The sequence below is a fragment of the Dermochelys coriacea genome, chromosome 19 (genome assembly GCF_009764565.3).
Source record: "Dermochelys coriacea isolate rDerCor1 chromosome 19, rDerCor1.pri.v4, whole genome shotgun sequence".
NCBI classification, from domain to species: Eukaryota; Metazoa; Chordata; order Testudines; family Dermochelyidae; genus Dermochelys; species Dermochelys coriacea.
The window spans coordinates 6,161,673-6,188,002 of NC_050086.2; the positions used below are offsets into that span (position 1 = coordinate 6,161,673).

At 58.3% G+C, this 26,330-nt stretch overlaps 1 protein-coding gene across 11 annotated transcripts in view; it reads right to left on the bottom strand.

Moving 5' to 3' along the window:
• ADGRB2 (adhesion G protein-coupled receptor B2) overlaps positions 1 to 26,330 on the bottom strand; it is a 103,125-nt gene that overhangs the window by 59,632 nt on the left and 17,163 nt on the right. For 8 of the 11 annotated variants that reach the window (XM_043505941.1, XM_038377542.2, XM_038377535.2 and 5 more), the window contains exons 2-4: positions 24,841 to 24,994; positions 16,509 to 17,313; positions 366 to 449 (exon numbers count right to left, since the gene is read on the bottom strand). In XM_043505941.1, the coding sequence (XP_043361876.1) occupies positions 366 to 449; positions 16,509 to 17,298 (874 nt within the window). In that variant the 5' untranslated portion in view covers positions 17,299 to 17,313; positions 24,841 to 24,994. The remainder of the gene's footprint in view (positions 1 to 365; positions 450 to 16,508; positions 17,314 to 24,840; positions 24,995 to 26,330) is intronic. The other 3 variants (XM_043505940.1, XM_043505942.1, XM_038377538.2) reach the window with 1 other exon arrangement.

Consider the following 26,330-nt stretch of genomic DNA (forward strand, 5'->3'; position numbering starts at 1 on the left):
GCTAGAGAAGTCCCACAGAGCTTGGCTCTGGGCCAAGCCTCTTCCACGCCCAGCAAGCGCCACCAGCAGCTGCTGCGTTTGCTTGGGGGCTGGCGGCACTTAGAGAAGGACCGATGATACTGGAACGTCTTCCCCAGCCTGTGGGTAGATTTGTTGCCTCCAGGGGAGGCTGCAAGTCTGTCCATTTTCCCCAGATTTCCTGCAGGAAGCACACACCTGTGCGTGTCCGGACAAGATGGCCCACAGGGACTGGCCAGCATGGTGCAGGGCGTGGCACTTCCCCAAGGGGCTCGCGCCCTGGCTACCCGTCTCCTGTTTTAAATACACCGCCTCACCCACAGAACCTGCCCTCCCAGCACCGTTACCTGTCTGGGCCATATGAACCCCGGGTTCGTCCGCCGACCGCGGCCACTGAGTTTTCACCTTCTGATTCTCTTCCATGTCATCGCCTGAGAGAAGGAGAGGGAGACACTGGTGAGAAAGTGGGGGGGGGGTGTCTGTGCCCTGGCCTATAGGAATCTGGGGCTGCTACAGGGGTCAGTGCAGGCTGCTCACGGCAGACCTACACTGGGGGAATCCTCCCCACCCCAGTCGCTTGTGGGACCTTTATGCCATGGGACTGGGGGCCAGAATTGCATTAGTATCCCCATTTTACAGACAGGGACACAGGTACAGAGAGATTTCCATGATTCGTCCGCGGTCACCAGTGAACAGGGGCAGTGCTGGGAAGACAACCCAGGAGTCCTGGCTGCCAGGCCTGTGCTCTCGCCACTAGACCAAAGGCCTATGTGCTTCCCTTAATGGTTCCTGATTCTCTCGCCCTCTTCCCCCCGCCAGCTGCTCCCTCCCTCAGCACACAGGCCTGGCTCTCTCAAACAACTCAGAGTGCAGGTGCTGGGCTGGGCAAGGGCAGACAGGCGGGGAGCAGGCGAAGCCACCTCCAGATCTCCGAGGAACCGTTCCTGTCCCCACCCGCAGACCTCGCAGCTTTTGCCCTGGCCAAGGAACTGCAGTGACATGTGAGCCTCTAATACACAGCAGCACACTGCCCTCGGCCTCTGACCACACTGCCGGGCACTGCCCCCTGCTGCAGAGTCACTTCCCTCCGCCTCTGACTGCACTGCCTCACTGCAGAGCACTGCCCCCTGCTGCAGCATCACTGCCAAGCACTGCCCCCTGCGGCATTGTCACTTCGCTCAGCCTCTGACCGCACTGCCCACTGCAGGGTGCTGCTCCCCTACTGCAGTCTGCCTCTGACTGCACTGCCAGGCACTGCTCCCTGCTATTGCATCACTGCGCTCTGCCTCTGACCGCCCTGCCTCACTGTGGGGTGCTGCTCCCACACTGCAGCATCACTGCATTCTACCTCCAACCACACTGCTACACTGCAGGGCACTGCCCCCACTACCCAAGGCATACAGCCTGCATTGCAGTACGCCACCCACTGCCTCGTGTTGCCATTGAGCAGCATTCACAGCATCCCAGTCCATCACCTCACTGCAGGATTCTGCCGTGTGCTGCCCACTGGCACACTCTCGCTCCATCCAGCTCTGAGCTGGCATCAGGGCAGGACCAAGCAGCGGGTGTTCAGGCCGGACTGGGCTGGGTTAGCTGGGTGCCATGGGTGGAGCCATGGAACAGCAGGGGGGGTGGGCACAGATGCAGCGGCAGAGCTAGAGGCGTGGGCGAGGACGAGGCCTGGAATAGCAGGGGGAGCTGTGGGGCCAGACTGTGATGCATTGGCAGGTCTGAGATGCACCCACCAAGCCTGACTCCGAGCAACAGAGTTAGTCCCCTGACACTTGGAAGGTTTATTTTAACACGGGCTCTCCTAAGAGAAGGCTGATCTTGCCCCTGCCGAGCTGAGCTCCCTTCCCCCTTGGGGTAATTTGACCCTTTGACCGTCTAGTTCTTTGCTAAATCCCTTTGCGGATCCCTGCAATTTCATCTGGTTTGCACGCTTCCCTCTGGAGGCCAGGCAGCCGGCAACGCTCATTTCTGGAACGGGCAGCGCCCCCGTGACCTAGAGCCACCGTGCAATGGATTTGAGGAGCTCCCGTAAGCACACCCACTCTGGAAAGCAGGCGCACCACTACCCACTTGGCCGGCCTGCTGCATGCTCGTGGAGTACTTCACTGCAGTAGCACCGGGAGGCCCAACGGAGAACAGAACCCCTTTGTGCTAGGCGCGGTACACACCCACACACAGCCAGAGACAGCTCCAGCCCTGAAGAGCTTAACAATGCACAAAGGGTGGGAGGAGAAGGGGAACCATAGAAAGCGAGACTTGCCCAGGTCAGAGACAGGAAGAGAACCCAGGAGTCCTGAGGCCCAAGCCCTGCCCACTGGGCCATGCCGGGCACATGTGGTAGCCAGACCCTGGGCAGCCAGACCCTGGGCAGCATCGTCGCAGCCTTTGCAAGGGGCAGGACGGGGATGCCAGCAGCACACAGGCTCTAGTGCAAGAGCTATAGGTGTCGTTCCACACACTGGTGAGCCCACACAGCCCCCGCAGTGGGGAGCTGAGCTGATCGATGACTGGCTCACAGGATTTACTATGCACCAGGGCAAAGCAGATAGCAAATGCTATGGAGGCAGGATGCCCGGGTCCCCTGCTTGAATGCTGGGGGCCCGGGCAGGGCCAGGCAGAACCAGGCCCCAGCTCTGTGGTGTTCCTCCCCCGGCCCCTGCCGGTGAGTTTTGCCGTACCAGGCGTGACGCGGATAGAGGCAGGTGCACGCTCCAAGCACCTTCCTCCTGCCAAGTCCTTGGGCGCAAAGAGCACACGCCAGGAGAGCGCCTACCTGCCGGAGAGAGCCGAGAGTGCTGCATTTCACAACCTAGCTAGCACCCTCCTGCAGGACCACATCCAGCAGCCGGAGCACGAGAGAGATGGACAGGGACTGGGGGGCGGGGAGGGGAACGGGGGAATCCACGTGAAAAGCCAGCGAGCGGCACGGCTCATTCCGGCATTGTGGCGGAGGAGGTTGCAGTGGCTAAGGCCTTGGGAGTCTGCCTATCTCCCCCGCCAGCAGAACACAGCGCCCCCCGCCCCAACCACACCCTCCAGAGCCGCAGCCAGCTACGCATCCAAGCCAGGAGCCTTCCACCACTTCCCCGAGAGAACCACGTCCCATGGGCCCTGCATCTCCCCAGCAGCTAATGTCACCTGGGGCCTATATTCAGCTAACATTTTCCTTTGCTCATTTTCACCCAGGCCCCCTGTTGCATTCCTCCCCTCCTCCCCCCACCCTCCTGGGGTATGCACCCTTTCCCCAAGTCCCCTAACAGCTGGGCCTCCCTCCTCCGATCTCAGATCACTGTGAGACTTTGGGCAGCTTCAGGCCTTTAGCGGCGACCAGCCAGGGAGGCTGCCCTCAGAGTGTCGGCTCGGGCAGTCTGGGGGAGCCAGGGGGTCCCCTCGCCCAGCAGGGCCGGAGGAGATGGGCCTACTCACGAGGGCTGTGCAGCGGATCCCTGCAACCGAGCTCCCAGAGAGACGTCGCAGCAGAATTCAGCTCAGACTGAGCAAAAGGGATGTGGGTCGGGCTGGGGTGCGCATCTAAAGGGCTCCCGTGTTCGTCCTCCATAGATCCCGGCCCCCCGGCTCTTCCCCGCACTGGTCCCCTGCGAGCAAAGGTCAGCAGGCAAGGTGCCTCGCAAATGCCCACCTGCCCCCTCCGCGAGCCCGGCTCCTCACCACCCACCCCGCGTGCCCCGCTGACTCGGTAGCCGAGAAGGGGGCTGCGCCCACCCCGGTTTGATTGGATGGCGGTGTTCTTCACTCGCCACCTGACAGATTGCTGCAGCGAGGTGCCACAAATTGATAGCTTGGCTCACCAAAAACAACAAGAGATCCATCAAGGGTGCTTAGCGTGAAATTAACAGGCATGTGGATGTGCTCATCAAAGACGCATGCCAGCCACAGGAGGGGGGGCACCTTTGACTCCTAACCCCCCGCCCAGTTCTTCCATCCCCACCCGCAACTCCTCTTCCTCCCCTCACACCCTTCCTCCCCCAGCCATAGGATGACAGCGGACATCTTGGGGAAAGAATCTCCTCTCTGTGTCACGGCTGGTGGATCCCTGCGCCAGCCTAGAGAGGGGGGAGCCCGCAGACAGGACCGTATTCCCAGCGCAGGGCTCCCTAGCACAACTGCTCCCTCGACTGCAGGCCTCAGTGCCGGGAGCTCTGCTGAGCAGACCTCCTGAGCTACACGTGCGATGCCACAAGCTGGCAGCAGTACTAGGCTGTTACACTCCTTTGTGGATCAGTCGATGAAGAGTGACGTGGCACTCAGCCAGCGTGCAGCATGGTTCTTTCCCAGCAGAGGCCTGGCTGTGTAGCTAATGCCAGGTGTATGGGGGCCCACAGAGCCCCCCGGCTTCTCCCCTGGCTGTTCTCTGAGCAGGGTACTTCCCTCTGTGCAGCTACAGGGAGCAGGGGGATATTAAAAAGGAGCCCTCCGTGAACACACATATACACAAAGCACACACGCAGATGCACAAACACACACACACACTCCAGGACATGCACTGATGCATGCACGGACCCACACACACGAACACATACAAACACGCTCAGACACATGTGCAGGTCACCGTACTGGCTCTAACAACCTCCTCCCCTCCCACCCTGAATGGATGCTCTGAGAGGGTTTGCAAGGCCATTCCCTGCACTGCCCAGCCGGCTAATAGGAACCAGGCAGCGCCTGGCGGTTTCACTCGGTGCAGAAAGCTTTGCTGAGTCTTGTCTGTCGAGGGGAGTGGGCGGGGTTGCTCCCCTCCTGTTATCCCATCTGGCCCAGCGCAGGGTGGTTGGGGGAGGCTCTCCAGCAGTGGCTATTGCTTTCTGCTGTGTGCACCTGCCCGTCTGCGGCGCGCCCAGAGCACGGCTCTGTCGCTGGCCTGCAGATGCTTCACGCCACCGGAAACAAACGGCAGCGAGTGCCGGCGATGATACTGACCGGCATGAATATCACAGATAACGGTCCTGTGCAGAGACGATTGGAAAGAGGAGGAAAACCCCCTTCCAGAACTCCTGTTAGGCTCCCAGCCGCTGCCAGCGACGGCCCTAGGGCCACCACCCTGGAGAAGCAGGCTTCCAGCAGCGAGAGCTTCCCCACAGCACCGCCCTGGCGAGGCCGGCTGGGCGTGGAGCGGTGCCGACTTCCTAGCAGCAGTGCCCCCGCAATGGCAGCTGAGATTAGTGTAACGTGAACTTCCTCCCAGCAGTGCCCTGTGAGAACAGGGCAGCAACAGAGGGCAGAATTGGGAGTGAATCCATTTCAAAGCCCTCCTCCCCAACCCACCCCCCCCCACCAAAACTGGACTTGCCAGATGCCCATTGCGGTGCCTGCCCTATACCCGCAGGAGAGGGATCCTTGGCCTCCCCCATCCTGCCTCCCCACGGGGCGGATGTTGCCGCTAGGTGGATTAGGCACCCACTTTGTCAGTATCTCTGCTGTGCATGAAATACATGCAGGCCACTAACTGTGCTGACACTTATTGCTGACATAAAGGGACCCAAATTTACTGACTGTTGCTTCCGACTCAATCTAATCCATGCCCCAGCGCATCCCCTTTGGAAGGGCTCAGGACACACGAGCAGGGAGCGTCCGAAGATCTCCATGGCTCTGGGGAGTTGGGAGTAGCAGAGGGGGGGACTGGAAGGTGGATAAAGCCACCAGCTGCGGGAGGGTCCGACGGAGGGAGCGCCGCTATGCAGAGCCAGCCGCCTGCTTCCCCACTCGAAATGTTCAGGAGTTATGAACGGCGCAGCGAGTGCCCAGAACAAATAATAAATTCACAGGATATATGAGGGCACTTTCCCCACTTACGTTCAACAAAGAAACCAAATTCAATTTGCTTTGGAAAGTACTAAATCCCTGGCTGTCGCCCTGCAGAGCCTCGCGCGCCAGGGAACCAGCCCCACCTGCCCCCTCCTTCTCGGGTCCCTCCCCTGCCACATCCGACTCTCGTTCCCCTTGCTCGGGCTTTTGCCAGCACAGCTCTGTACTTCAGGTCTCTGGCTAATGGTTCTCGGTAGAGCCGTCTGTCTCCTCTACTGTTCTGCCCTCAGAGCCACGGGGTTGGGTCCTGGGAGTGAGCTGTGCCGAGGACAGCACTGGCAAGAAAGAAAGAAAGAAAGAAAGAAAGAAAGAAAGAAAGAAAGAAAGAAAGAAAGAGGCCAGGAGGAGGGAGAAAGACCAAACAAGAGGATCATTCCTCGAGTCATCTGCTGGAGCCCTAATTTCTCCACAGGATGTGAGTAACAAGCAGAGACTCCCGTGCACACAGGAAGCTGAAAAGCTGGCCCAGGGGAGCTGGCAGGAGGCCCTGGTGCAGGAGCACATGGTGACCCCCGGCAGAGCCTTGCTCCGTGGGCAGCACAAGGCGAGGAGCAGAAGGGACAAGGCCCCATGGGAGACGATGGGACCCAAGTTAGGAAACGGCAGCAGATCCCTCCCCAAATCATGAGCGAAATGACCCAGCTGCCTCCTCCAGGGCTGGCACCCCAGCCTGGGAGCAACAATGCAGGCACCTTGCATCGGGGCCGCCAGCACAGAACTGGTCGGCCATAGGCATCGCCGTGCTCACGAGCCGGAGGAACTACCAGGGACACCACGGCAGTGAGTCTCCGTCATTTTAATCTAAATAGTTTAACATGCAGGCAAATCACATCCCCAGTGACCTTGGCTAAGTTCATCCAGCCTCGCAAATCCCTTAGGCAGGTCCCACTAGAAACTTGGACTCTTCACGTCCTATCCTAAAGCAATGGGACTGTTAAACAGCTACTGCGCTCCACCCCAAAGGTGGCTGCATTTCAATGGCAGGAGAAGCCACAAGATTTGTCTGTAGATTAGAATGGACAGACAGAGGGGAATTCTAGTCTGCTACCCTGAATTGACGGTGCGGGCGGCATATTGCAGGGCGGAAGTTGGCCATGGCGTATGAGGAGCTAGAAAACGCCAGGCAGAAGCAAAGGAAGGTAAAAGGGTGCAAAGGGGGAGCGATCCCCTGGGACTCTCCAGCCGCTTTGCCCCGATACATGGAGCAGAACACACACAACATGACCACGATCATCCACATTTACTTAACGGAAACCCGGCTGGGCAAGGGCTGCAAATACCCTCATGCCACGAACAGCCAGGGCTGTGATTAGAACAGACACGACAATGCACCTGCAGAGGGCCTACCCACTGACCTCTGTGCACCCCACAAGCCTCCCAAAAACTGTCCCCCCCAGAGCTCTCCCAGACATGGGCCCCACAGCCCCCCCGATGAAGTCCCCCAATGCACCCCCATAGAACTCTTCCCGACTCCAACTGCCCTGCACGCTCACCCCCACATGCAGGACCCACATTGGGTGCCAAGCACCCTGCTCCAGCTCGGCTCGCTCTGCTCCCCACAGGCAGGCCCAGTCAGATGGCTTTCACAACAGGGCCCTCCGTGAAGTGCTGGAGCCAAAAGGCCTCTGCCCGTCTCCCATATTTATCTCCATCTGCCCCCTCCTGGCTTGCTCTGCCTGGGGCTTTCTTTAGTCATCAGCTTCCAGGGAAATCCGCTCTTTTCACCTCCCACACTAAGGGGTGTGTGTGATCACTGGACAATCTGCTCCACCGTGCATTTAGCTGTGTGCTGGGAGTACCTCTCCCAGCCCTTCAGACCAGCTCTGTGCAGCTCAAAATCTGGGCTCTCCCACCAGCAGAAGCGGGTCCAATAAAAGATCTTATCTCCCCCACTCATCTCTGCTCGGAGGAAGACAGAGAAGCACTTAATGCTGACACCAGAGTGATCACCATAGGAAAGAGGGGAGAGGGCAAGTCAAACACACACCCTGGGCTCCCCCCACCCTCCCCACAGACTAATGCTCCCCCAGGAAGGAGGGGGACGGAAGACAGAAGAGCTGGGGAGCTGGGAAGCTGCTAATGGCCTGTTCTCTTGGGCACCCAGAGATACTAAGACCCAGGAGCCCCACCGCTCTGATCATCTAGCCTGGCTACCCAGGTGACACAGGCCAGAGCAATTCACCCGGCGACTCCTGCCGCCCTGGCAATGACCCTCTGCAGTGATGTACGCGATGGACAAAGCTGAGCGCGGCTGGCCAGCCTTGCGGGAGATCTGTCTGTTGCCTTATCCAGCCTGTCGTCAGGCTATCTGAGCCTCTCCTGCCCAGCACTGCAGGTATCCTCACATCCCCTCCAAGACAAGCCAGTATCATCACCTCCTCTTTTACAGATGGGGAAACTGAGGCAGGCATTGAGGCAAGAATTGAACCCGGTCACAGGGGTCCCAGCCCACAGCCTTGCCCGCACGGCCATTCTTCCACCACCAGTACCGTGGCTTTGGCACCTTGCTGGGGATTGCACCGAGCCCATCCCATCAGGATACCTCTCCCTTTGGTCCGTTCCATCCCATCATCCACTCCCCAGGCCCGGCTGCCACCTGCCCAAATCTCACATGCTTCCCTTCTTGTTCATCGCCCTTCCAAAGCCAGTTCCTGGCAGCGTGGCAGTTGCTGTGGCCACCCGACAGCTTTCAGCCACTTCTCGGCAGCGCCGCAGTCTCCCACGTGGGTGGTGGGCCTGGGGCGGGAGGACAACTCCAACCAGCTTTTTCCAGCGGGCTCGGCGGGATAGCGCCCAGCAGGATTTGCACTCAGCGCTCCGCCCCCCAGCATGCTGGCCTCGCAGGCACGTGGGGAAGTTTGGTCTCTCCCACCGAGACGAAGGGCTTCACGTCCCAGGCTGCTGGGAGCGCATGGCCCACCTGTGAGCCTGGACCAACAGAGGGGGCGGCTGCAGGGTGGACCAGTCCAGCATCCTCTCCAATCACACCTCGCCGCCTGCCCTTTCTGCGCCTCCGGATCGGTGCCTCCCCGTTTCAGCAGCAAGAGAACCTGAAAATTCAGGGCAAATTCAAAGCAGAATGCGCCGCACTGGCTCCGAGACGGAGCTGCCAGAAACGCCCCGGTCCACGTGGCTGAGTGACTAAACTAGACACTGGCCCAGGCTCGCTCCATGGAGCCCTGGCCCATGAGCCCTCCAGGGTTAGCAAACCCAGCTCCTGTTCTGCTCAGCTTCCACCCAGGGCACTGCTGGACTTCAGTTCCCATGGGGACTTTCCAGTGGCCCCATCCCCTGTGCAGATCTTTGCCAATCGGGGCTGCTGTACAGGGCAGGGCTGGGGTCCCTTGGCAGCCCCTTCCCCCACCCCGCTCCCCGCAAGTGATGCTTCTTTTGCGAGCACCAGTGTTTTTTCACCGTGGCACAGATCCTGACTGTGCTCTGGAGGGAGCCAGCCGTGAACATCTCCAGGCATGGTCACGGCTAAAATCCCCCCCCCCCCCAGCTTCTCCTCCAATCTCACACTCGCCCATACCCTCTGGGCTGGCACAGAATTTGCCAGACTCCTAGGGATGATAAAGTTCCGTGCAAACGTGTGCAGCGCATGGATGCCGGAAGGAAGCGTGTGTATATGCATGTGCATTCACAGCAGAGTAAGCAAGAGGGTGGGTGGGGGTGCACGCCCACGTGCAGGGAAGGCTGGCAGAGTGCACATGTGAGTGTGTCTTTGTGCTTGCCCAGGAAATGAAGGCCTGCAGCAGATCCTCCACCGAGGGCCTTCTGCCCTGACACAACAGCCCAGACCCATCCAGGGACGGGGCATAACCAAGTAATGATGCCGCTCACCACTGAGCACCGCCCCAGAGAGCTCCTCCCAGCTCCCTGCACAGATGCTGCAACACACCCGGTGGCTGGTAGCCAGGGTGATGGGCCCCCCAGCTCTTGGAGCCAGTTTCAACCCTCTGCCCTGCACTGAGCCCCGGAGGAGCCAGGCCTGGTCCCATCGGGAGCAAGCAGGACTGGGTGATGATCCCCCCGCAGTCCCAGCTCCTGGTGCCCTGTCAGCCCCAGGAGGATTAGAGGAAGGCCGGGGGGAATGTGTGGCTCTAGCTCCCTGGGGGAGGCCTGATGAGATCATGGCTGGGCGTCTGCCAATGCTGAATAAAAGGCCCAGCATTCAGCCCCACAGCCCAGCCTGCCATGGAGAATCTGAAAGGCGAACAGGGGGCTATTCTTAGCAGTGTCTCCATGAAGCCAGGACTTGGGGGGATGCCAGGTGTGAGTCCCGGCTGGGGCAGGCTAGGGCCCCCCCGCAACCCGCCACCTTCAGCGACAGCAGCACGCTCGGGAACATCAACAACTCTGTCCTCTCGTCTGCCGCGATGCTCGCTGCTTCTCCAGACAGGAACAGGCAGGCTTCCCGCTGCAGGGCACTGGAGTGAGGCCGGCATCTCTGTTGCCAGCTGAGGCCTCACATGCATGCACACAAACTCATCACAACCACACACACACCCTTTTCACACGCTTGCTGATGATCTAACAACAAGCTGGAGGTTTATCAGACCTAGCACATCTGTAGCTGTTCTCTCCCCAGATTAACCCACATCTCTGTCAGTTCCTGGATGCGCTGCCCCCTGCTCTCTGATTGTGCATAAAGAGGATCCTGTGCATTCGTGTTTGAGTCCAGGTGTGTGCCTAAGTGCACAAAAACATGCCCAGCCGTGAGCATCTGAGCGTGCATGAGACCGTGCACTAGCATACAGCCATGAAAGGAAAGTGCAGAAGGCAGAGGAGAATATGCACAAGCACATGGGAATACAAATGCGTGCAGCAGCAAGCCAAAGAACACCCAGGGGAAAGCTGGAATGTGTGCAACAGCGCGCACAAGTATGCGGCTATGCAAGATTGAAGAATGTGCACGAGAGTGAGGGAGCCATATCATGCACAAGTGTGCAAATGTGAAAAATGATGCATTGCGTGCAAGTGCTCAAGAGTGAAGGATGTGTATGGGTCAGTGTGCCATGCCACGCACAGGTGTGCTAATGTGAAAGACAGCATGCAGGTGTGTGAGAATGAAGAGTGCGTGTGACTGTGCAAGATCAAGCACACGCGCGTACATGAGCGTGCGGGAACGAACGGCGCTCCTAGAAAGGTGGGAGCCCTGATTCATCCATAAGCTCTGTATGGCAGAGGAGCTGCTGAGCTGCGTGAGAAGGGAAGACAGGGTCTCAAACTGGGGATTCAGGACAGGCATGCGAGGGAGGCAGTGGCATTAAATGCCAATGCCCAGCGATATGCCAGTCCAGTAGTGGCCCAAATCCGGCAGCTGATCCCGCGAGCAAAGCTAATCGGGCCAGGCACCACATGCTGGCACCCCAGCCCAGCCCAGCCCAGGCTGTCGTACGCTCTGTGGTACAAGCCGTCAATGCGCTCCCAAGACCCAGGCTGTCTCCAGCAAGCCCTGCCAACCCTGCCCATGATGATCCTGCCAATAAAATGAATTACCCCTGCGACTTCATCTCTACAGTAACATTTTATATCCAGGTGCCTTGTGGGTTTAATTGAATGTCAAACATAATTCGGCGAAGGTAACCGAGTTCAGGCAACTGCCCTTCCAGAACAATCACCGCTTGTGCACGCACAGAGACACAGGAGCCTGCTCAGAGCAGCAGCCTCGGAGATCCCCAGGGGGCACGAGGGGGCCTGGCACGCAACACGGGCGATCGTGCCAGGCACCTCTACTAGGCACCCCTCCCTTCGAGGCTTCCCACTTCCATCTGGCCTAGGACAGCGCTGGCTGCTGGGGAGCTGGCCTGTAGTGAGTTTGGAGTGGGTCTCTGCCCATATGGCCATACCGCGAAAGCCGTCACCCCGACAGGCACGGGTTGGCAGTGAGAGACCAAGGACAGACTGCACCCTGGAGTTGCCCACTGCACTCCAGCGTGCCCTGGGATCCGAACAGCTCCAGCCTGCTAAACATGGCCCATGCTGCGTATTACCGCTTGTATTACAGCACCAGCTACAGCCTCAGCACAGAGCAGGGCCCCACCGTGCTGGGCTCTGCACAAACACACAGCAAGAGACAGCCCCTACACAGACAAGACAACCAAGGGATGGCAGAAAGGGCATATCCTCCTTCCCCAGATGCAGAAACTGAACCCAGAGAGATTCAGCAAACATTTCTATCCATACACGTATAAAAAACCCTGCTTACAAATAGAAAAGGAGTACTTGTGGCACCTTAGAGACTAACAAATTTATTTGAGCATAAGCTTTCGTGAGCTACAGCTCACTTCATCGGATGCATTTGGTGGAAAATACATCCGATGAAGTGAGCTGTAGCTCATGAAAGCTTATGCTCTAATAAATTTGTTAGTCTCTAAAGTGCCACAAGTACTCCTTTTCTTTTTGCGAATACAGACTAACACGGCTGCTACTCTGAAACCTGCTTACAAATAAACATGGATATTCTCCATCCAAATTATCAACACACGCAGGCAGAATCCTGCCCAAGCCAGCCACTCAACAGGACGGCCGATAGCACACCAGCCTCTTCTCGCAAGGAACCACAGGGCGCCTCTAAAAAAATTATAAACAAACACTGGGCAGCAAGTCTCAGAGCCTGGGACAATTGACTCAGGCTTGTGCTACAGGGCCAAATCTAGTAGTGTAGATGTATCTACTTGGTCTGGAGCCTGGACACTGAGACACCCCCACCTTGCCGGCTTTCAGAGCCCAGCAGGAACGTCTACACCTATGTTTAGCTCCGTAGCGCAAGCCCGAGTCAGGTGATCCAGACTCAGAGACCCACAGGGGTTGTTTTTGGCTGGGGTTTTTTTGTTTGTTTTTTTTTGCATTGTAGATGTACCCCTAGACAACAGGGCATCAGTGCCCACTCTTGGAAACCCACACTGTCCCAGGGCTGCCCGAAGCCAACCGCAGCAGTACTACGCACACAGCCTACGGTCCCCAGTACTCACACACAGAGGGCAAGGCAGCCTGCTCCCAGGACACACAAGGGGCGCTGGCTCTCCCAAGCCCCGTGGGGACTGGTCCCCATCCCGTGGGCTCTGCAGGGCTCCAAGTGCGAATCCCCCCAGGGAAAGCATCTGCGCCAGGCAGCAGGCTCCTAGCCTTCCATCTAAATTTGCATTTGAAAAAAGCACACCAAGATCTCCCATGGAAGGAAGAGGTTTATAACCCCGTGGCTGAAGGAGAGCAGGAATTATTCGGAGGGATTTGCCCAGGAAGACCTTTAGCTCCCAGTGGAAACACTGAAGCCCAGTAAAGAGTAGCCAGTAATGCCACAGGCCTGAGCCGATGAGAACAGCAGGAAGCACTGCCCCAAATAAAGATATGTCACTGCCAAACTGCTCCGACGCCCGCCCTGCCAGCCCTGGCACCCATCAAGCTGGGGGAACGTCTGGCCGGCTGCGATGGCCCACTGGGGGGATACTCCTGGCCACAGCTCCCAATTCTGGTATCAAGGCAATTCGGATCTCGCACGGTTTGATTTACATAATGCTGCCGCTGCCCTCCAAACACAGAGCCCTCGGCGGCCGATGGTCCCCATTTGGAGGAAGTGACCCAGAAATATGGACTAGCGCCTACCCCTTAAAGCAAGGGGCACAAGTAAGCTGAGTGAATAAGCCAGCAGGGATGCCTCTCTGATTACTGGCCACTGGTCAGAGGGCTTCGGGGCCCAAAGGGCTGATGCACCAGCCAGCTGTCGCTGAAGAGCTTGGCAGGGGAAACAAAGAGCCAAGAGACTGAAGAGCAAGGTCGCAAGGCAAACAAAACTCCAGCAGCATCTCAAATGGACATTTGTTCATGTCAAGAAACCACAGCATAGTTAGTCATTAATGTCAGTCAAGAGAAGACCAGGGCCAGAGGAGCACGGGGCGCTGTGGGTCCGGACCCAGATGCTCTGGCGGAGCTGGGGCAGGTGGTTGCGGGCTGGAAGAGCAGGGGGCGCTGTGGGTCCCGACAGAGATGCCCTGGCAGACCTGGGGAAGGTGGTCCCAGGCCAGAAGAGCAGGGGGCGCTGTGGGTTCGGACCCACATGCCCTGGCGGAGCTGATGGAGGTGGTCTAGGGCTGGAAGATCACGGGGTGCTGTGGGTCCAGACAGAGATGCACTGGCAGAGCTATGGGAGGTGGTCCCAGGCCAGAAGAGCAGGAGGCGCTGTGGGTCCGGACCGAGATGCCCTGGCGGAGCTGCCCCAGACTGGCTCGAAGGATGGGGGCCGTGGCAGATGCTGACTGGCCCTGGGAGAGGCGGCCATAAGCCCCCCCCCATCTCTGCAGAGTGGCTCGAAGCAGCCACAGCCCACAGCAAGGGCCGCCCAGCCTCACTCTGCCGCGGCTGCGAGAACCAGCCCAGCCGTCGAGCAGGGAGGCTCTGACGCTTTAATTTCACTTTAGGTTCATGAGATTCTACAACAAGCAAATGGCCTCATTCCTCCTGGTTAATAGCCCGCAGAGCTCTGCCGCGCGCCTGTCTATCTGGCCTGGAATAACAGGCACCTGGCCTGCTGCAGTCAGGGGTAATTTGTCACAGGAACGGGTCATTTTACCTGTCAATTGTTTGCTGCGTCTCCGCCAGTGCGGGATGACAGGGCCTCCTGCCCCAGGCGCTCCAGTCATCCCGGCAGCCGCGGCAGCAGCAGGGAGCTGGGGAGAAGCCCCCAGCCTCAAGAGGGAGCACAGGGGCTGTGCTAACTGGCCGAGGACGTGGGGCAGGATCAGCAGAGAAAGGCACCCAAAGTACCTACTTTCCCATTGCCGGGAGGAGAAGGGGAGGAGGAGAAATCGCCATGGCCTGAATTCACCCATCCCAGGGGTAAGTTGAGGCGGGGGCAGAATCCTGGGGCCTGACCAAAGGCCTTGGATTCCCGTCTTTCCATCGACTCCATGAATGGTGCAGCCACCGGCTGGGTGCAGGGCTGGATCCCCCTGTCCACAGCCCTTCAGTGCGCACCCTCTCTTCCCGCCCCACTCCCACCCCAGTTGCTTTTCCATGCCTTCTCTCAGTGTGTCAGATGATGCCCCCGATCCACCTCCGTGAGGGGAGTGCAGGAGAGACAGGCAAAACTCCAGCCCCCTCTATGGGCGCAGCTGCCCCCTTGTGCCTTTCACTCCTCCTCACAGCTGAGCACCAGCCTCAAGCCTCCCGCAAAGGCAGCTGGGAGGGACTGTTGTGATAGGGATGGGAGATCCAAGGCCTGGGGTTCAGGAGAGGCTGCTGGGAGTCCCTGGGAGGCTGCTGGGTCTGGACTGGGAGCTCACATCAGTCAGCTGGTGGGACGCAGGGTTCAGCACAGCAGAGATGGATGGGAAATCAGCTGCAGATCATTCCCACTGACACCCAGCCAACAGGAAAGATGATGCCAGCATTTCCCCCGCAGTGAGATCCCCTGCCCAATGCCCCCCATGGCATGGATTTGGGGGAGGGGGGTGTACAATACAGCATGCGAACTGCAAACTCCTCCCCTGCTCTAACCTTGTGCAAAAGCCCCAGGGTAACCTGCTCAGGGAGCTCCCCAGCCCTGAAGTCCATTCTGCCCCCTGATGGACTTAGCACCCCACTGCACTTGGCCTTTCCCCTTCCACGGCGCCCCCCCCAAAGACCATCCCAGAATCCAGCTGCCAAATGGAAAAAGGGAGCCGCTCCTCTCCCGGCTCTAGAATGGACGGCAGCCGGAGCAGCCCGTGCGGCCCACACTGTGCACAACAGCGCTAGGGAAGGTGTCTGCGGTCTGTTCTAAGCATCCTTCGAGTTGGTACATTCAATGCGCCCTGCGGGAAGCACACGGAGCCTTCTGCACCCAAGAGAAACGCCTCAGAGCCGGCCCCACAGTCGGGAAACTGCAGCGGGCCAAGAAAGCTGGCAGGACGCTGCAAGCCGACGTGCTCAATGCAGCCCAGCCATCAAACCTTTCCCCTTCGCCAGCCTGAAGCCAGGCAGCTCAGCACAGCCAGAGCGCAGGGTTGTCGCCGGGCGCCCTCTGGGCAGGCTCACGATGCCCCAATGCACCCCAAAGCTGCCGGGTACCATCACACGACAACCTCACAACCCAGCAGAGCATCAGGAAGCGACACATTGCACCCGGCTGGAGTTGCAGCGGCTCCCTTGCACACACACCCTGCACACACACCCTGCACACATCTGCTCCGGGAGCCGGGGGCGGAGACTGGAACCGGAGTCAAGCTGGATTCCTTCCAGGCCAACCAGCAACACGAACTCACAGCAAAATCAAGGGCAGGTTGCTAACAGACCAAAGTCCATTGTGGGCATCACTAGGATGGACTGGAGCTGAGCGCTCTGGTTATAAACCAACTCCACTAGCTCCTCGTCCCCCCTCAGCACAGACTGGAGCCAGACGGGCCACTTTGCCCCCTCCCATGCACTAGCCCATGGCTGTAATCACTACAGATGACCACTAACGTGCACAAGTGCCGCTGCCCTCTACTGGATGGCATTATAACTGCCCACGCTGGGCAACCTGCGCCCCAGAGTGCTAACAGTGTAGACTGTCGGAGGCAGAAGGGGCCAAATTCCATCCCCCTCTCAGCACCCAACAATCAAATGGAGCCCGAGCCGGCTGTGGCACCGTTCCTCTGAACCCCCCACCCTCCTCCAGGCCCCGGCACCCCCCTTACCGTATTTAATCTCCGGCACGTATAAATCATTTGCATTCCCAGAATGCAACTCGGTCACGCAGCACTGGCTGCTGCTCGTGGCGGCCGGGATGCCGGCTGGTGGCAGGGCATTGGAGAGCGTCTCGTTTTGCCGGGGCGCCGGCGAGGCCTCGGGCTGGCAGCTGCAGCCCACCTGGGTGAGGCCACAGCGCTGCGCCCCCTGCTCCCCCAGCCGCAGGCACTCCTCGAACCAGCGACACAGCACCCCGCAGGTGAACTGGCTGGAGTTGTTGTTGTTGAGGAGCAGAACCTCCACGAAGCGGAACTCCAGGGCGTCGGGGGCCAGCAGCCGCGGCGCTGCCTCCGGCTCGGCGGCCAGGCACAGCTGCACAAAGTTCTTATCGAAGTGCAGGAAGGTGATGGGGCTGGCGCCCTGGCACAGCTCCAGCCGGGCTCCCCCTTCCTCCTCCCCGTCCTCTTGGCCCCGCAGGGGCAGCCCCGCGGCGCCCTGCGGGCCGCAGGTGTAGTTGGCGAGGTAATGGTCAAGTGGCAGCACCATGGGGGAGAAGTGGGTGCACACCTGCTCCTCCCGGTTGAACTTGAGGTACAGGGAGTACTTGGTGGGGTCGGGGTTCTCCAGGGTCCACGAGCAGCCGGTGGTGATGGTGGGGAAGAGGTCCTTGAGCGAGAACGAGCCGTAGAGAACCCCGGAGGCCAGAGCTGAACAGGCGCTGGGAGCTGGGTCGAAGCCCCGCGTTAGCCACAAGAGAGACGATATCACAGACAGTAAGAGGGGACCAGCAGGGGTCATCCTATGTCATTTGCCCTGCAGGAGAGACAGACAGACAGACAGAGCCTTACTGAGCTGCAGCAGAGCGAGGGGCTGTTATTACAGCAGAGTGCCAGCGCTCTGGAGTTAGGGCAGTCTCTTCCAAGTGCCGTAAAATCCACATCCTTACCCGTATCGCCTTGAAACTTGGCATGCCCTGTGGGCACATGCGGTAGGGCTAGTGGTCTAAATTTGAGGTCATTTGAGAAAGGGATTCCTGTGATACATCCTCCCCCCAAATATATACATTACGGTAGCCTGAGCCTACAGTTATGCTAGATGTTGTACAGGCCGGTAACAAAGGGGATTGGCCCTGCCCTGGGCATGGAGCATCTGCCCCACTGGCAGGTAGCGCAGACAGACAGGCAGTGGGGAGGACAAGGGAGAACTGGGCAGGGGAGGGGCAGAGCATCCATTCCTGAGCAATGCCAGGCAGCAGCATCCTGTGGGCGTCGCTGCAACGGTGGGGTTTAAGGGGGTGGAGCTTTATGACTCTTGAGGGGGGTGATTCCCATCCAAGGCCCCCCAAGTCCCTCCATCCCAGTCTCCATCTCACACCCAAGTCACACACCCTGCCATCCCCCACCCATGAATCCTGCAGCTTACGCAGTAGCGGGGGGTGCGAGAGAGCTGGGGAACAAGGGGGTGCCCCACAGCTTACCCTTCGCCCACAGGCTGGCCAGGGAGCACGGAGCTAACGAGGGCACCTGGCACTGACAACAGGCACCAACTGGGGGCTTCCTAGGGGCTGGGGCTGAGGAGTGATGGCAATACAAATAATAAATACTACTCCAGGGACACAGGGTTCTAGCCATGACTCGCCCAGGAGTGGGCGGTGAGGTTAGAACAGGACACCTGGGTTCCAGTTCCAGCTCCAGCCTGACTCGCTGGGTGGACTCTGGAAGTCGTTTCCCGTCTTAGAGCCGGCCTCACCGTTTCCCCACCTGCAATGGGACGGATGCCACAGGGCTCATGGGAGGCTCCGCTCGTGTTTGCCAAGCCCCCGGTTAACCCTTCGCTGGAGGAAGGTGGAGAACAGCCGTGCTTTCCTCTGAGAGCGGGAGAGCGCCGGCCGTATTTCCTCAGCGCTAATCCCAAACCACAAACCAACCCCCTGGGCTTGGCCAGGCGCCCGCTGCCGAAGGGCTGGCATTTCCCTGCAGCACCCAGCCCGGCACAACTGACACAGACCCTTTTCTCCAGCAGGCTTAGCCTCTGCCCACTTGGCCACCAGCCTCCACAGGTCCTGCTTTACCAGCTCACAGATCATCCCATCTGAGCCCCTGACAAGCACAGGCCAGAGACCCCTGGCCGCTTTCCACTCCACAGTGCCAGCCCCAGCAGCTCTTTCTGCTCCTCCCGGGACAGGGACAATTCGCACTTTATGCCCACTATGGACACGCGTGCCCACTTGCTGGCATGGTTTGTAATGTGGTAGCGCCAGGCCCTCGGGCTGCAGGGGGGCTAGGAAGCAGAGATTCTCCATCTCGGGAGAGACTCTGAGACTGGGATGGAGGGACTTGAGGGGCCTTGGATGGGAATCACCCCCCTCAAGAATCCCAGCAGAAATCCCAGTGTCGCTGCTTTCTGAAGATATGCTGCGGGCAGCACCGGGGCCTCCTGGCGCCCTGTCCACCACTGTACCCGCAGCTCGTGCTCTAGGCAGCCCCCAGCCAGCAAAACAAGGCGAGGGAGCTTCCTTCATACAGATTCACCCAGGGGCGTTCTGGCTTTCCCCGCTCTCCACACCAGCCTCCTGGCGCTGCCAGTGCCCTTCTGGGGCTGTGAGCACCACTCACCAGCCCACAGGCCAAAAGGCAGCTAATGGGAGTGATCAGCATGTCAGGGGCTGGTCCCAGCTTGACAGCCCAGCAAACAAAGTGCTCCTGCCCAGAGTGGGTGCTGGTAGTTCAGGCTCCCGCTGGGTCCCCAGGGCCGTTGTACCCCTGTCATGGAGGCAGGCAGTACCAGATGCCCAGTGGGCTGCGTTACAGCGGCACTGGGCCCCGGCGCCTCGTTGCCTTCAGCTTCCCATCCATCCCCCATAGTAAGGAGACACACTCGTTACCATCTGTGCCAGGCAGGTCCTTGTGAGCTCAGCCAAGGAGATGGACCCAGCACTGGAACCAGACTCACCCCTGCCCAGAGCTGCCTGTGTGAGCCCTGGGCCATTCCCTGAGGTGTAAGCTAGGCCCGAGAGCTGAGCCCAGGCACTGGAGGGCAACGCTGATCCCTTTGGAGCCAGGAAGGTTGGGGGAGGTGTGACGAAGTGGGACTGTTCTTAATGTTTCCTCTGAATACTGTAGGGGTGCCTCAGTTTCCCCATGCATTTCTTAAGTCTCTAGGGAGTGGGATAAGAGCTGCAGCTTTGTTGCATTTTTTCTTGCTCTGTGTTTGGATCGAGGGCCCCTGCCGAGTGTGTCAGCCCAGGTGAGCACTCACAGACGCCCACGCGATCAGATGACGACGCAGTCACCGGCCACCTGGCCCCGTGCGGGGATTCGGGGAGCCCACTGCAGATCCCCACCACGCAGGGCAAGGCATGGGTAAGAATGGGCCTCCCCGGCTGAGAGACAACGGGGACCCAGGCGCCCCATAGGCTGCCAGATGCTGGAGAGAGGGGTGGGCAAGGAAAAGACTGAAAAGGGCTAATGGACATGCATGCCCCACTGCCAGCCCTGCACCAGCCCCTCCCCCCAGGGCCCTGCACACAGCCCCTCCCCCTAAGCACCCTTCTCCCCCCAAGGCCGGTCACTCCTACAGCCCCACAACAGAACCAAGCACATCTGGCTTTTCATTCTGTTTGCTCCTCTTCCCATTGCTGTGAATTCCATCTGCCTGGGACCCAGGCTGCTGCTTACATCCCCTCCCACGCAGATACAGGAACAGCCCCTCCCCGCTCCATGCCTGCCCCACTCGCCCCCTCGGCATCCGATCAAGCAGGCACAAGCATTCCATGTCTCCCAGCACAATCCTTCCCCACACCTTGGTGTTTCCGCCTGCTTCCTCCCCCTCCACCCCGCTACCAGCCCAGGCAGGATCCGTCCCTGGGCCGGATGAGCAGCGCCATGGCTGGTGGGAAAGGAGGGGAGTCAGGCCAGCTGACTGAAACGGGAGGAAAACAAGCCTCTCGGAGCACCCAAAAGGTTTACCGAGCTGGCATCTCCAATCTGTCCTGCTGTCAATCCCGATATGCCAAAGCAAAGCTCCTCTCACCGTCACCCCACTGAGGAGATGGACAGTGTGCCCACCTCTAAACGGCGCACAGATGCCGTGGGCAGCGTCGCGGGGTAACAGCCGGGCATAGCGTCAGGCCACAGCAACTAACCCTCCTTCACGTCGATTTGTTATAGGCTTTGAACGCAACAGAGGGCTCTCTCAGCGCTTTGTAAATGCATGTGAGCCGAGTGCCAATGGCCCTGCGTGGGAGGGGTCCTGAGCGCCCTTTCACAGGTGGAGAAACTGAGGCACAGAGCAGGGCATGACTCGCCCAAAGTCACACAGGGAATCAGCATAGATCTGGGAATAGAATGCAGGACTCCTGGCTCCCAGATCCCTGCTATAATCACTTAACCATAGTAGCCACTAGACTGCACTCCCTCGCCGAGCCAGGAATAGAAGCCAGGAGTCCTGCCTCCCTGCCCCCAGCTGTTTCCGCTGGAGCAGAGCGCCTGCCTTGAAAAGCACACGTCTGCACTGCTTTGGGCCACCTACCTCCCCTGGGGCCACGGATTTCCCTTCCTTAACGTGAGCACAGGAACCAGAACCTGAATCCAGCCCTGGTCGTTAGCAACCCAATGTCATTACCATCTGGCATCTCCAGTGCCCTTCTGTCTGGGTCTCGGCGCCATTTGGAACACCATCGGAGGGCATCTAGAGCTGGCCAGCCCCCCTGCTGGCAACCAAAGCTCAAGCGGGTTGCAAAGAACACCCCCAGGCATGGGGAAGGGATGAGTCACTGCCATAGACCCTGCTGTCTGCCGGGCCCCGCATGGCCAAAGGGGGACACGGCCCTGGGTGTGAGGACGCAGTTAACCTGCAATCTCACCTCTGGTTTTAGTGATGCCAAAGGAAGAGGGTAGATTCCAAAGGCTTCTAGGTTTGGAGCCCCGGGAGCAGGAGTCCCAGGATTTGCACCTGAAATGCCTTTTTCTGCAGGAATTCACAGGGTCTCCGTGAATGACTGGAGCTTCCCCACTCATCTCCCAGAGGGGAAACTTTCCAGGATATGCAGAGCAGAGATCCCAGGGTGTATCCCAAAAGAGGTTTTCTATCCACTGGGACATTCACAGCCCTTCCCCCCAAACTCAGCTTCCCCAGCCCAGAGGCAGGACCAAATCAGAGGCTGCCCGATGCCCGCCTGACACAGAACCACCCCAGCCCATGTCAGGGCAGAGCCTGATGCTGTTTTCTTCTTCCCCGTGAATTATTTAGATAATGGCATACAGAGTACACTTATTAAGTCTGCGGATGATACCAAGCAGGGAGGGGTTGCAAGTCCTTTGGAGGATAGGATTAAAATTCAAAATGATCTGGTTCTGGACAAACTGGAGAAATGGTCTGAAGTAAATAGGATGAACTTCAATAAGGACAAATGCAAAGTACTCCACTCAGAAAGGAACAATCAGTTGCACACAAACAAAATGGGAAACGATTGCCTAGGAAGGAGTCCTGCAGAAAGGGATTTGGGGGTCATAGTGGACCACAAGCTAAATATGAGTCAACAGTGTAATACTGTTGCAAAAAAAGCAAACATCATTCTGGGCTGTATTAGCAGGAATGTTGTAAGACATGAGAAGTAATTCTTCCGCTCTACTCTGCACTGATTAGCCCTCAACTGGAGAACTGTGTCCCATTCTGGGTGCCACATTTCAGGAAAGATGTGGACAAATGGGAGAAAGTCCAGAGAAGAGCAACAAAAATGATTAAAGGTCTAGAAAATATGACCTAGATTGAAGAAGATTGAAAAAACTGGATTTGTTTAGTCTGGAGCGGAGAAAACCAAGGGGGGACATGAGAAAGTTTTCAAGTGCATAAAAGGTTGTTACAAGGAGGGGGGAGAAGAATTGTTCTCGTTAACCTCTGAGGATGGGAGAAGAAGCAATGGGCTTAAATTGCAGACAGGGTGGTTTAGGTTGGACATTAGGAAAAACTTCCCAACTGTCAGGGTGGTTAAGCACTGGAAAAAATTGCCTAGGGAGGCTGTGGAATTTCCATCATTGGAGATTTTCAAGAGCAGGTTGGACAAACACCTGTCAGGGATGGTCTAGATAATTAGTCCTGCCATGACTGCCGGGGACTGGACTAGAGACCTCTCGAGGTCCCTTCTAGTCCAATGATTCTATGATCCAAGGGCACCGTACAGGATCCAGGGATCGCAGGAAAGGTATAAGTGGTCATGGGGAGAGGATCCTGATTGGCTGATTTAAGATCTAGTATAAGAGGCAATGCCCTGGAGAATCGGGCACATAGTGCCAGCGCCAGCCTATCCCAAGTCCCAGTGGGCACTGCCTACACAACAGGCATCAACTCAGCGCTGGAGGGCCCAGCTGTCTCCTCTGCTGAGCTTGGTTAGCACCAGCCAGGCTGCTGGCATCTCTCACGAACCGGAGTCAGCTCTGAACTGGGAGGTTAACATGCTTCATAGCCCCTAAACCACTTCTAAACTTCTGCAAAGATCACAGGCAACAGGTAATTTGGGGCGAGAAGCAATTGCTCCCACCCCATTCAGCGATGTAACGAACCAGGGCAAGAGCCCTTTTAATTAACAGCTGACTCTGGCGCAGGGATCAGGGAGGCCGTGACAAGCTTGTTATCCTGAGCTGCGCTTTGCGAGCTGCCATGGCCGTGCAGAAGGAAACGGGTACACGCATCCCCCTCGCCATCCCAGCAACCTTGCTGCTGCTAGGTCATTGGTTCAAATCCAGCCCAGGGCAGCCGGGTTACTGGTGAGTGGCCCACGTGCAATGAATCTGCTAGGTCTCAGTCCTGTTAACACCACGATTGGTGCGAATTCCCCGCCTTGATGGCCAAGGACTGGGTGAGCTAGAGAGACCTGAACTCCCAGCAGCGAGGTGCTCAGATACTGCAGTTACAGGCTCACGGGGGAGTTGCAGGGAGGCAACAGGCTGTCCCCAGTGCCCGAGCCCCCTCCCCATGGGAGAGCAGGTAGGGGATTCCGACTCCTCTCTCTGAAGTTGAGGCAGGGGGGAAATGTAGCCAGTATCCCTACAGGTCTCGGGGAGATAGCCACACTGGAGATAGCCACTTTGATAAGCTAGGAGAGAACAGAGCGAATGCTACCGACTCTCCTACTTCCCACATCCTATCCAAGTGAGCACAGCAGGGACTGACGGATCAGTGGCTTAACAGAGGAAACCTTCTACCAAAGGCATTGGGGCCAAGACTGCGTGGGGGGCTCATGGAGGCAGGAGGACACCTCATCAGAGCGGGAGTCTGCGAGTACACTGAGGCTCCTGCGAGCACCTGTTGTACATTAACGGATCATTAAAAACATATTTCTTGGGAATGATCCTAGAGCTGCAGCTGCTTTGCCTCAAACGGGATTTTAATAACTCATTAATAAAATAACGAATGGCAGCTGCCTTATTAAATCAGGGCGGAAGCTTTGCTTTTAAGAGGGGCTTTGCATCTGCAACGTGAGCTGGGCTGACCTCAGAGCTGAAGGAAGCTGCAGCAGGAGCCCATGCGTGACCTGAGACACAGCCAGAGTAGTGGGGAGAATGCTAAAAGTGGGAGATTTGGGAGGGAGAGGATCTGTGCGGGGAGGTCGGGGCAAGTCTGGGTTGAAAGTCACACCGGTGCGAGGATGAAGGTTTGTTCTATTCATGCTAGCACAGCGCACCCAGAGCGGAGAACATGGACCTTTTTCAGGGTCCGATCTCACAAGAACCACCAGCGTGAGCCCAACGTCAGGAAAGAGATGCCAGTTCTCTGGCGGCACGACACACCTGCCGGTAACGTGCAGCTGGAGACACTCTGGCTGCTGCAAGGGTGTCAGGGCAGGAACAGGGAAGCTAGCATGCTTGCTGAAGCTTTGTGGTTGGCAGCGTCAAGGCCTCAAAGCTAGCCAGAGTCAAAGGAACTCTGGTGAGGCTGGAAACCGCTGCCAAGCACGGGGCCTGGAGCAGAGGATGCTGGAGTCCCCAGCTCGTGGGTAGATAGGAAGGAGCTGGATCTGACTGGAGGTGGGAGGGAGTGGGAACATGCCCCGGAAGGTTGACTGGTTTGGCAAAGCTTTGCAGAAGGAAGCGAGACTCGTGGCGGCAGAACTGGTGGGCAGGATGGGGAGCAAAAACAACACATGGTTTTGCAGAATCTGGATAGCTGGGGACTCTTCTTGCAAGGTGCTGACCCCATCAGCACTTGGTGATTTCAAAAGGAGAGGGGGCCACACAGCACCACACAGGATAGGGCTGGGGAGCTGCAAAAACACTAGCAAGGAAGTCCAGATCTGGGTCCCATGAGATCCAAGCCCCCCTAGAAGAGAGGAAACAGACTTACTGGTTACGGACCATAGGGAACGCATCTATCAAGGTCCCGCCAGCAGCAGCTGCATGAATCCCAGAGGCGTTCTGCTTTGGAGGCCCGGACTGCACCTTCCCCCGCCCATCCTTTGTATTCGGGAAGCTCAGCAGCTCCCCCCAAGACAGGGTCCCTGCATGGGGAAAGAGTATCCTGGTCTCCATGGTACAATGCTTGGTGTCAGAGTGCTACCAAAGCTGTGGTAACTCACTCATGTCCGCAGACCTTCCCACTGGGCAACAGCGTTACCACAGCTGGACACGTGGGGATACTGAGGCATGGAGGGGCAACGTGACTCCCCCAAGGTCACAGACAAGCTCAGTGGCAAGAGAACTCAAGAACCCCTTTGATACATATGTCCGTGCACCCATCCAAACTCTACCCCAGCCCCCACCATTTGAGACCTAAGCCCCAGCCAGTGGCTGGCAGCTCACGGGCCTAAGTGAAATGAGCTAATGAGCGCATGGCACAGCAATACTATTATGAATTATTTGTACTGCCGGAGCACGTTGCGGCGCTAGTCACTGGCCAGGAGCCTGCAGTGCTAAGCTTTGTACAAACACAGCACACAGATGGTCCCTGCCTAAAAGAACAGACCCCCGGAGTCCTGACACACAGCACCTGGCTCTAACGACCCCATAGTAACTTCTAGGGAGAGTCACAGAAACCACGAGTCCTGGCTCGCAGCCCGAGATGCCAGCCACGAGATTGCACCGTCTTCCAGAGAGCAACAGAACCCAGCCAGCCTGACACCCAACCTCCTACTCACTCCTGCGGAGCCGGGGGTTCAGCCGTGCACGACAGAGCCCCATCCGCCCCGGCGCACATCCTCGCAAGCCTCCACGCAGCTCCGACTCCAACTTCGCCGCTGCGGTTTCCACAGGAACAAAACCCTTTTGTTCACCGGTGTCGTCCTCGCTGTCTCTGCGCCAGCCAGGAATGGGGGGAAGTCAGCGCCACCTCCAGGGAGCAAATCAACTCCGTTCCCTCGCGTGCTCTCCGGCACCATTGCCGGGTGGGCAGATGCCAGCCAGCCCTCACCAGCTCTTTCTTCCCACCCACCCGCCAGACCTATTTCGTGGCTTCGCAGCCCGTTTGCCCAGGCCAGTTGTCCACTAGCTCCTCCCTCCCAGCTGGACCCCAGGGACAGTGCCCCTGGGGGACAGGGACACAGTTGCAGTCAGTACCCCTTGCCTGGCCATTGGGATGGGAAAGACACCTCCCGCAGGGAGGATACACTGGAATAAAAGCTCCATGAGCCGCGTTGTAAGGGTCGGTCGCTGGGGCCAGCCATCCCAACGGAGGAGCGAACCTGTCCAGGGCTCCTCACCCTTGCCCAAGGGACCCCACTGAAGTGACCTCTGGTTCAGCCTGTGACTGGACCCCACGCGCTCTCAGGGCGGTGGCGGTACCGGCTGCTGCGGGAAGAGGCTTGTTCCGCAGTAGCCTTGGGCCTGGGTTTGTAACCG